The 12,405-nt window shown below is 34.8% G+C and overlaps 1 protein-coding gene across 1 annotated transcript in view; it reads right to left on the reverse strand.

Annotated features, from left to right (window-relative positions):
- The window catches only part of FAM169A (family with sequence similarity 169, member A), a 68,525-nt gene that overhangs the window by 7,427 nt on the left and 48,693 nt on the right, over positions 1-12,405 (reverse strand). The window contains exons 7-10 of the mRNA XM_008586055.1: positions 7,281-7,409; positions 6,664-6,776; positions 3,117-3,156; positions 2,447-2,597 (exon numbers count right to left, since the gene is read on the reverse strand). Coding sequence (XP_008584277.1) covers positions 2,447-2,597; positions 3,117-3,156; positions 6,664-6,776; positions 7,281-7,409 — 433 coding nt within the window. The remainder of the gene's footprint in view (positions 1-2,446; positions 2,598-3,116; positions 3,157-6,663; positions 6,777-7,280; positions 7,410-12,405) is intronic.

Raw genomic sequence — 12,405 nt, forward strand, 5'->3', positions numbered from 1 at the left:
AGAGCTACCATAATAAAAAATACATAAACCCATTAGCTCATTAGCATGGATGTCTTACAATAATATTTTATTTACATAAACAGATGGCAGGCCAAATATGGCGTACAGACCACGGAAGACCCTTAGACTAGAAAGTCTTCTCTCCCAACTCTGCTTGCTGAGTTTCTACTTATCTTTGAAGCCCTGGCCCAAATGCCAAATCTCTTCATTCTCTCAATTACAATCAGTCACTCCCCCATCTACATCCACAGCATTCTGTTCTTCTATTAATAAACTATCACAATCCACCTTGCAGAGCTCTTAACTGTGTTCACGTCTTTACCATTAGGCAGTCAATTTTGTTCAAGGGCAAAAGTAAAGTTTTGTTCTTCATATGTCAGAGGAAGCATTCAAGCATCTAGTCTTACTGTTACTATTCTGTTTATGGAAAAGAAACAAAATCCCACAATAATTCTGGAATGTTCAATTTAAAATACATTGTTACATTCCCTGATAAAAAGGGTACTGCGTCAAAATACTACTCAGTGAAAAAACCCTAGCTATCAAAACTCTTATTATTCTTTTCACAAATTACTAGATTTAAGTATTTACTTATATTTGCCTTTAACATTATGACTTTTTCACCAAAACATAACATTTACATACTTAATTACCCAAATTTAAAATTATTTACATAATGAAATTAGCATAGCTACACAATTCTCTGCCTGAGTAAAATAATTTGAGAGGAAGACAGAGGATAAACTTTGGACCCAAGTGTTCTGTTGATTCAGCTGGCTAGTAAGACTGTACTATTTTTTTTTTTCTGAACAGCTTTATTAAGGTATAATTGACATACAGCAAATTACATAAAGTGTACAATTTGATAAGTTTTGACATCTGTACACACACATGAAACCACCACCACAGTCAAGGTGATGGACATCAACACTCCCCAGTTTCTTCATCTTCCTCACACGGTGTCGCTTTGTCATCCCTCCCTCCCTTCCTGCTCCTTCCCTTGAAACCACTGGTTTGCTTTCTGTCACTACACTCTAGTTTGCAGTTTTTTTCACCTCAAACATCTATAACTTCTTTGTGCTGGGAACATTCAATATCCTCTCTTCTAGCTAACGAAAAGTATACAATAAATCACTTAATTATAGTCAACCTACAGTCTTACAGAACACAAGACCTTATTCCTTCTATCTAACTGTAATTTTGGATCCATTAACCAACCTCTCATTATCCCTCCTCCCCCCTTCCCAGCCTCAGGTAACCACCATCCTACTCTCTATTCCTATGCAATCAACTTCTTCATATGAGTGAGAATAATGCAGTATTTCTCTTTCTGTTCCTGGCATATTTCACTTAATAGTATTCCACTGTGAATACATACCACATTTTCTTTATCTGGTCATCTGTTGATAAACACTCACATTGGTTTCTTTTTGCTGGCTGGCCACTACAGGGATCCAAACCCTTGACCTTGGTGTTATCAACACCATGCTCTAACCAACTGAGCTAATTGGCCAGCCCTCCATTCCTTGGCTATTGTGAATAGTGCTGCAATAAACACGGGAGTGCAAATACCTCTTTGATATTCTGGTTTCCTTTCCTTTGGATATACACCCAGTAGTGAGATGCTGGATCATATGGTAGTTCTGTTTTTAATTTTTTGAAGACCCTCCACACTGTTCCATAAATTGCTGTACTGATTCACACTCCCACCAACTGTGTGTAAGAGTTCCCCTTTCTCTACATCCTCACTAACATTTGTTATTTTCTGTCTTTTTTGATAATAGCCATTCTAACTAGAGTGAGATATCTGTGATTTTGATTTGCATTGCCCTGATGATTAGCGATGTTGAACTTTTTTTTCATGTACCTACTGGGTTTTTGGTTGTGCTTTTAGGGTTTTCTATAAACAATATAATTTCATCTCCAAACAGGGACAATTTGACTTCATCTTTCCCAATTCAGATGCCCTTTATTTCTTTCTCTTGCCTAATTTCTCTGGCTAGGACCTGACTGTACTATTTATGGTTATCAGTAATTTATAAATTATATCCAATAGTCCAGGACAATGAATCAGTTAAAAAAGAAACACTGGAGATTTTTTAAAATAGACTAACCTCAGCATTACTAAACCCTATGCCATCAAACTCTAAGTTGGTGATAAGGACTCATTTGGGATAATATAATCACTGGACTATCTCCTGGACTTCCACACATAACAGATTAAATAGTGAGTTTATTCCACTCTCTTACTAGCAACTTCTCCCTATAACACCTATCTAGTAAGCATAATCAATAATCTTATACAAAAATTCATATACTAACTCCTACACCAAGGTCATTTGCTACAAACACAATGTGATAATAGGCTCTAACTTAAAGACTAAATACTAGTAATATGAAAATAAGAATAAACAAAATAATAAGAATAAAATAAACAATTCTTCACTTGTTTATTGAAGCTGTAGGTGAAGTCTGGGGAGTCTTTTCATCTTCACCTTGAGAACTACTAAATTCAGAATCCTGAAACCGTTTTCCAATCTTTGGCCGCTTCAGCTGACTACTCCGAGTTCGAGTGGAAACAGGTGTTTTATCATGACCTGAGGAAAAGCAGCAAAAGTGCACTTAATTGACTATGTATCCAAAAGATTACCTGTTAAAATACATGGAAATATAGGAACTATGCTACTTTACCTATGTCCCCACCATTATACAGGTTTGCCCTGCCCTCATTTACGTCAGGCTAAAAACAATGTCAGTGTCTTTTTCTAAATTATAAAATAACTCTGTCAATACTCATTCCTCACATTTCCATGTTATCTTGAGCTTTGTAAAGTGTTTTTGCATTTTCACTTATATTCTCTCCCAGTAATCTTGGGAAATGAACAATGTAGACATTACCGTCCCTAATTTACAGATAAGGAAATAAGGAAAAGAGAGTTACAATAGCGTACTCAGTGTTCACACAGCAAAGTGAGTCGCAGGGGTGATATTGGAACCCAGATTTTGGTCTTAGAGCTGGGTAAGTCTTCACTTTTTCTAGGGTGCGCACACATACACACACACATATAATCCTAAGTGTCTCAAATACTTACTGATAGATCAGTTGAATTTCTTACCTTCAGAAGTGCTTGCAAAGGCATCTTTTAGAGAATCAATCTAAAATAGGGATAGATTAAAACCCAAAATTTTAGACCATTTTTTCCCCCTATAAATTTATTTCATTCATAGCTTCGGAGAAAAATACACACACAGAGAGAAGCTTTTAAAATATTTTTCAAATAGAACTTTTGGTTAAGAAAATTAACTCAAAAAATAAAAAGGTTATGTTACAGCCTCAGTTTATTATGATCCTAAGAACTCAGGCAAGCCATCTAATATGTTACAGTGGTATACACTGGAATTTCCTTGTATTCTGTCCTCAGCCACCTTTTCTTCTCAGTCTATATACTCTGTCTTCAATTTTTTTACCTACTGTCTTTACTTCACCATCTATTTTCTGATAATTCCAAATATACAACTTAGGCTCCCCAGCTTCCTTCTTGACTTCCAAAGCTCTATTTCCAACGAAATATCTCACAGTGGAGGTTCCATCCAAATTCACATGCACCTTATCCCGAAATGAACCTTATCTTTCCACAATAGTATTCCCTGTCTGGGATAATGGCAACAATTCAGCCAGTGGTTCTAGCCAGAAACCTGTGCGCCAGTAATGATTTCTTCCTATCCCTCATTCTATCAATCGCAAAGCCCATCAATTTAAACTGAAGAATCTCTCAAAACTGCCCTGTCCTTTGTACTACCATTGCTTTCGTTCAGGCCTTTACTATCTTTCGCCTCAGCTATTCCAGCCTCCTCGCTGGTAGCTCTCATTCTAATCATATCCTGCCTAATCCCTTTCACCCTGATGACAAACTGATGCTTCCAAATCTCAAATTGTGCCACTCCTTTGCTTAAAAGAAAAAGAAAAGGGCCGAGCCCGTGGCGCACTCGGGAGAGTGTGGCGCTGGGAGCGCAGCAGCGCTCCCGCTGCAGGTTCGGATCCTATATAAGGATGACCTGTGCGCTCACAGCGCTCACTGGCTGAGCGCAGTGCAGCCAGTCTCAAAAAGGACAAAAAAAAAAAAAAGAAAAGAAAAAGAAAACCTTTAGCGGTTTATCACTGCCTAGAATACAAATTCTCAACCTCTTCCATACCAAATACCTCTCCCATGTCAAACATGACATTTCCTCTCATACCTTTGTGTGATTTTTACATGCTACCTTCCAGAATGCCCTAACAACCTTGTCAGAACTTCTACCAACCTTTAAAAGTCACCCTTTGCAAAGTACCTCCAATCACGTGCTATAATTAAGGTAATTATTATTCTGTAGTATATTGGCTATCTGTTCCCAACAGTGGGCCATCTAGTTCTCCCATGCGAAGAAAAAAACCACATCTTTGTGTATTCAGTGTTTGCCACAGTACTCACTTCATTACATAAACCACCATCCATTCATCCGTCCATCACACACTGAAATCCTACAACATGGTAGGCACATAGACTTTAAGAGGGTCTGTTTACAGAACACAAACAAGGGAGTAAATGTGACAATGAGATAAAAATCTGGTCTTCAAGAAGCCTGCAGTTCAACTAGAAAAATATATAGATAAAGGTGAATAAATAAAAGTTACAAAAAGTATAAGAAAAATGTATGTAATTTTTTACATACAAAAATAGAAAAAAGCAAATAAAAAGACCAACATCACTTAAAGAATAAATCGTGTAGTAGAAATAACAAACAAAACTACATCCCTGTGTGGTTACTGATGAAAAGAGACAAATAGTTTAATATGAGAGGTAAACATTTTCTCTGAACTAATTAAAATATTAAAGTAATATGAATCATATCAATTCTCCAATTTATGCTACCAACCTCATGACATGGTGCCACTATGATATACTCTCACTCAAATGATGCATTTAAAATTATCTGGCTTCATATTAAAGTGAATCATTGCCCTCATTACATTTATGAAAGAGAAGATTTTCTACTTTCCTTGATTTCATGATATCTGGCCAAATAAATCTGTGTATATCTGAGGAATTTAAACTGCAGTATAATCAAACAGGGGCTTATTCTGAAGTTGGAAGATCCAGGTATAGAAAAAATAAAAACAAAAAATCTAACTCTTGGGCCGGCCCAGTGGCACACTGCTATAGTGCGCCGCTTGGGAAGAGCGGTGGCGCTCCCACCGAGGGTTCGGATCCCACATACAGACCGGCCGCTCACTGGCTGAGTGAGGGGCGGGAGCAACACCGAGGGTTGCGATCCTGTGGCCGGTCCCGGTCGGGTTCGGGCATGACACTGAGGGTTGCGATCCGTTGCCGGTCACGAAAAAAGACAAAAAGGAAAAAAAAAAAAATCTAACTCTTTATATATAGTTATTTATGTTATCCTTAAAAACATTTAAAACTTTTCCATTCAAATCTATTCAGCTCTCATGCTAATTAAGACAGGAAATTAGAAGCATAAATAATTTTTCAAACCACTTGTCACTGAAACACATATGCATTTACATAGATATATTCAATGTTCACTAAAAATATACTCAGATATTCATGTGCAAAAGTATGACTTTAATAAATATCACAAAACTTTGCATAAAAATAGACTTCTAGAATCTCCTCAAAGAACCTGTATTTTAAGTAATTTCAAATACCACAAAAAGGACCTTTCTAGAAAAAGACCTGTTAAATCCCATGGAGTTCAGTAATGAGATCTGTCCTTGCACTTTTGGGATACTTAATATTTGCAGAATACATTATATTCTATAAAGACCTAGCATATATAGCCTCAAGCTTTCCACAATAACTTCATAATCTTTGACCTACTACTACAACCACTACTAGAAATTCATATGTGCGGGGAAATAATTACATATGCCCAAAGGCTCATGTTTGTTCCTGGTCCACTTAAAAATATAAAAAACTTAAGGAAATAAATGATGGTATTTACATATAATAGAATAGATAAAAGAATAGTGGGGGAAATAATTACATATGCCCAAAGGCTCATGTTTGTTCCTGGTCCACTTAAAAATATAAAAAACTTAAGGAAATAAATGATGGTATTTACATATAATAGAATAGATAAAAGAATAGTGTGCTGCTATTTAACAATCATGTCTTAAAATAGTAATGCCATGTAAAACGCTTACAATATTTCATCAATGGAAAAAAGCAGTTAGAGGCAGCATAAGAGAATAAAAAAATAAATGTGTACAGATACATGGTTTATAATATATATTATAATATACTATAATTATAATTATTAATGTTCTAATTATTATAATTATAATATGTTATATATATTATATACATACACAAAATATTTAACAGTGGCTATATCTTAGTAGTAAGATTACAGATTTTTATTTTCTATATTATTTTATGTATATTCTAAATTATCTCTAATTAGCTTATAATAAATACTATTAACATCATTAAAATTATTTCTCAAAGAAAATTAAGTCCTTAGTAATCAATTAACAGAAGATGCCAAGAAAAGTAACACAATATAAGTTTGTTGAATGAACATTTAAAACATAAATATAAACTGAATCTACTTTTTAAAAACACAGAAAAAGTATTATTTCCTACAATAAACATACAGTGTACCTACAGTTAGCTGCATCTCACTAGATTGATTGTCCTCACTTCCTGCTTCATATTCTGGAACAGATGCAGGACCATATTCTCCAGACATCGGTCTTTTAGCTTCATTTTGAGAAAATGCTGTGTGTAGAATTTTAAAAATTGTAACCCAATCAGTATTTGCTCTTAACTGGAACATTTTCATAAAAGCTCTGAAGGGCAGCCTGGACTGAAGGGTACTGAAAATCTAGTTGTAAGATATTCCCTTCAATATTTTACAATGAAAGCTTGCCATTTTAAAGAGTATTAAACAGTCATCTTTAGTATTTAGTGATGTTGAATAGAGATGCATGAGATTAGGGGCTACTTTTGATCCCCTGATGCTTATTCTATGCTCTTTCAGTAATCTGTGTTTATTTCTTACCCACCAATTCCTACTGGGATATTACATTCAGCTGGGCTAATTCTAGATCCCCTTATAATTAGTGACTCAAAAGTTAATATATAATAAAAATGCAAACTTCAGACAAGAGGGTCTGTTATTAAAAAGATCACATCACAACACTGCTCTGGACTGTAAGACACAACCATTATTAGGTACTGCTTTTTAAACTGGACTTGTGTTCAAACTGAACACATTCTTACCAGGAATTTTAAGTGTTTCTCTCTGTAATGCTCTGGTGACTGGTATTCGCTGGTACCAGTGTCCAACACCTTCCACTTCCCAAAGGAGTTCATGGTCTCCCGGATACTTTTCAAAGTACTGCTTGCAAGCTGAAAAACATATTTAGATTTTTCTAAAACTCCCAAATATCAACTGTTTTGGAAAACAGAAAGAAGATGGAAAGTAAGCTACCCAACTCACATAATGGGGCTAGCATAACCTTGATACCAAAACACCACTAAGGCAACTCAAGAAAAGTATACAGCTGTCTCACTTTATAAGTAAAATCCTAAATAAAATCCCAAATAAAAATTTTAACATAACCACATAATAAAAATCCTAACAGAAATGTGCTTCACCTTCAAAGAAAAAATTATTGTTACTGAGAGACATAAAAGAACTGAATAAAAAGATTGTCAGACTCAATCAATAGCATAAAACCACCAATTCTCACCAAATTAATCTGTGAATTCCATGCAATACAAACAAAATCCCAACCATTTTTGTTTCGTTTTGTTTAGTTTTATTTAGTTTTGACAAAACTTGATCCCAAATTCAAAACAAAAGAAAAGAGAGTTAAGAAAAAATATTTAGGTAAATTCTGAAGAAGGAAAATAAGGATAGGAACTTTTTCAAGCAGATACCAAGAATAATTATAAAGCCATAGTAATTAAAACAACCTGGTATTGACATAAGCCTGTTTATACCAAGGGGAGGAAGAGAGAAGGAGAAGAAAAATATCAGGAAAAATACCCAAAAACACCTCACTAGGAAAGAACCACACATACACTAAAACTTGGCAAATGACAAAGGAGGCATTACATTTCTGCAGAGAATGGATAAACTATCAAAATAATGATGCTGAAATAAAAATCCATATAGGAAAAAAGTCAGATCTTGATCTCACATCAACATCAGTCATAAAAATAAGTTCTAGACGGATTCTAAGATCTAACATTAAAAGCAAAATGTTTAAAAGAAAACATAGGAAAATACCATTAGGACATTAGGGTTTTGACGGATTTCTTATAATAGACACAAAAATCATAGTACATTATGAAAAATTATGATAAACCTGACTGTTAAGATTTAAAACATTTTATATCAGGACTGTGCAAAAAAACATTGTGATGATGGAAATGTCCTATATCAGCTCTGTCCAATCCTGTAGCCAGTAGCCACATGTGGCTACTGAGGAACTGAATTTACAATTTTATTTAATTTTGATTAACTTAAACTTATATTTAATATAAACTATGCAGTCCAATACTGTGGCCTACAACAGTGTAACCACAGTATTGGACTGCACAGTGTTGTATGATAAAGATACAGATGAAGAGACACTTAGAATAAAACAAAGGATTGGTACTCAGAGAATATGGAGAATTGCTAAAATTGAATTCAAAAGACAGAATGATCCCAAACAAAAACTGGCAGAGGCTATAAACAGGAAATTTACACATATTAAATTTGAATGGTCAATAAACAAAGATGATAAACCGCACCAGCCACCAAGGAAATATAAGATAAAACAACAAGATATTTTCACACCCATGGGACAACAACAAGCATCAGGAAAAATAAGGGAAATGGAAACTCCCATAGTCTGCTGGTGAGAGAACGTTTTGCAACAATTAATAAAGTTGAAGGGACATATTTTATGATTCAATTCTACTCCTAGGTATATAACCTAATGCCTTATACATATGCACAAGAAGATATTTATAATGTTCATTACAGGCCTGTTTGTCAACTGGGGTGGAAGAGCACAACCTAAGTGCCCATCAACAGGGGGATATATGAATAAATTACAATATGTATACAATAAAATACTATACAACAATTAAAACAAATGAACTATAGCCACCTTTATCAACACTGGTAAATCTGAAAAAAACATAAACAAAAAACAAAAAACTGCTTAGTAAAAAAGTGAGTCAGTATATGTACAAAATGATGGCACATATAAAGTTTAAAAACACACTAAACAAAACAGGTTTGGCAGTTCTTTAAAAAGTTAAACATAGAATTACCATATGACCCAGCAATCTCACTCTCAGGCATATATCCAAAAGAACTGAAAGCATGAACTCAAACAGATATTTGTTCACCAATGTTCATAGCAGCATTATTCACAATAGTCAAAAAGAGGAAACAATACAGGTGTCCATCAACAGATGAATGGATAAGCAAAATACATTACACTCACACAATGGAATACTACTCAGCCATAAAAAAGAATGAAATTTTGATATATGCTACAAAATGATGGACCTTAAAAATGGTATATTTAGTGAAATACACCAGACACAGAAGGACAAATATNTTACAATATGTATACAATAAAATACTATACAACAATTAAAACAAATGAACTATAGCCACCTGTATCAACACTGGTAAATCTGAAAAAAACAAAAAACTGCTCAGTAAAAAAGTGAGTCAGTATATGTACAAAATGATGGCACATATAAAGTTTAAAAACACTCTAAACAAAACAGGTTTGGCAGTTCTTTAAAAAGTTAAACATAGAATTACCATATGACCCAGCAATTTCACTCTCAGACATATATCCAAAAGAACTGAAAGCATGAACTCAGACAGATATTTGTTCACCAATGTTCATAGCAGCATTATTCACAATAGTCAAAAAGAGGAAACNACAGATATTTGTTCACCAATGTTCATAGCAGCATTATTCACAATAGTCAAAAAGAGGAAACAATACAGGTGTCCATCAACAGATGAATGGATAAGCAAAATACATTACACTCACACAATGGAATACTACTCAGCCATAAAAAAGAATGAAATTTTGATATATGCTACAAAATGATGGACCTTAAAAATGTTATATTTAGTGAAATACACCAGACACAGAAGGACAAATATTGTATGATTCCACTTAGATGAAGACCTAAGATAGGCAAATTCATAGGGACAGAAAACAGAAAAGAGGTTACTAGAAGATGAGGAGAGGGGAAAGGNGCAAATTCATAGGGACAGAAAACAGAAAAGAGGTTACTAGAAGATGAGGAGAGGGGAAAGGGGGAAGTTACTGCTTAATGGGTAGAAAGCTTATGTTGGGGATGATGAAAAAATTTGAGGTATAGATAGTGGTGATGGATACACAACATTGCATATAATGGCCACTGAATTGTTCACCTACACATAATAAATATTATGTTATAGATTATTTATCACAATAAAAACTGTTTGAAAAGATTAAAACAATAAAAAAAGCACACTAAATAATACTCTATAATGTTTACAGACATGTAAATATGAAACCATGGGCAGGAAGGATATACACAAACTTCATAAGTGCAATTATCTCTGGGGAGGAACGGAAAAAGGGGAATGGGATTAGAGAGGGGTTCAAGAGAACATCAACCATATCTGCAATAAACACTGCACTTAATTCTACCCCAAAATAAACTAAAACAAATATGGCAAAATCTTAACTTTGTTAAATCTGGATAGTGGATATGTGAACACTGGGATACTATTTTATCATTTTTGAATATATATTTCTGTATATTTGAAAATATTTCTCATGTTTCCTAGTTTTAGTTTCCAAACCTACAAGGAAGGGAAACACTGGAGGAAACCATCACAACAGGACACAAAACAAAACAAAAAGGTATGGCTAATAAACCAATTGTGGAGAGAGAAAACTGATAAATACTTCCCAAAGAAAAAAGGAATAAAGAACAAATGGAACAAGTAATAAACAGGATGGGAGATTTAAGCTCAATAATATCAAAAATTAAGGGCCGGCCCGTTGGCGCACTGCTACAGTGTGCCACCTGGGAGTGCGGCGGCGCTCCCGCCGAGGGTTCGGATCCCACATACAGACCGGTTCCCGCTCACTGGCTGAGCGAGGTGCGGGCGCAGCACCGAGGGTTGTGATCCCATTGCCGGTCCCGGTCCGGTACGGGCGCGACACTGAGGGTTGCGATCCGTTGCCGGACACGAAAAAAGACAAAAAAAAGGGGGAAAAAAAATTAATTACAGCAGCAAATGCAAATATACTAAAAATAACGTTAAGAAAATGAAAAGGCCATGAGAAATAATTCTCAGAATGTATATTTAACAAAGGACTTGTATCTGGGATTAAGAACTCATAATTCAATAAGATGACAAGCATTTCAATACAAACATGGGCAAAAGATGTGGACAAACACTCCAATTTTTATACTCTTTTTTAGGGTATATGATTGTCCGGTAATTACATAAAAATGCTCGACATCTTTAGTCTTCAGAAAAATGCAATTAAAACTACAATGAGATATCACTGCTCACTCATTATTAGAAATGACCTAAATTAAAGAGTCTGATAAAATCTAGTGTTGGTGACTATGCAGAGCAAATGGAACTTCCAAGCATTGTTAATGGGAATGCAAAATGGTATAACCACTTACAGTTCGGCAACTTCTCAACTAAACATACAATTATAAAACCCAGTAATCCCACAGTTAGGTACTTGCTCCAAAGAAATGAAAATATATGTCCATACAAAGACATTTTCATGCAGCTTTATTCATAATAGCCAAAAAGCAGAAAAAACCAAATGTCTATAAGCAAATGGATAAACAAATTGTGGTATAATACAAACAAGAAATACAACTGCCCCTCGGTATCCATGGGGGCTTAGTTCCAGTTCCTACTGCAGATACCAAAATTGAGAATGCTCACTTCCCTGGTATAAAATGGCACAGTGTTTACATATAACTAATGCAAATCTTCCCATATTATCTCTAGATTACTTATGTACATAATACCTAACACAATGTATATGCTATGCAAATAGTTGTTATACTGCATTATTTAGCAAATAATGATAATGAAAAAAGTCTGTACATGTTCCGCACAGACGCAATTTTTTTTCTGAATATTTTCAATCCACAGTTGATTGAATCCACAGATCAGAACCCACGCCCCTCGGGATCCACGGGGGCTTAGTTCCAGTTCCTACTGCAGATACCAAAATTGAGAATGCTCACTTCCCTGGTATAAAATGGCACAGTGTTTACATACAACTGATGCAAATCTTCCCATATTATCTCTAGATTACTTATGTACATAATACCTAACACAATGTAT

This window comes from Galeopterus variegatus, unplaced genomic scaffold (assembly GCF_000696425.1).
Source record: "Galeopterus variegatus unplaced genomic scaffold, G_variegatus-3.0.2 Scaffold3814, whole genome shotgun sequence".
NCBI classification, from domain to species: domain Eukaryota; kingdom Metazoa; phylum Chordata; class Mammalia; order Dermoptera; family Cynocephalidae; genus Galeopterus; species Galeopterus variegatus.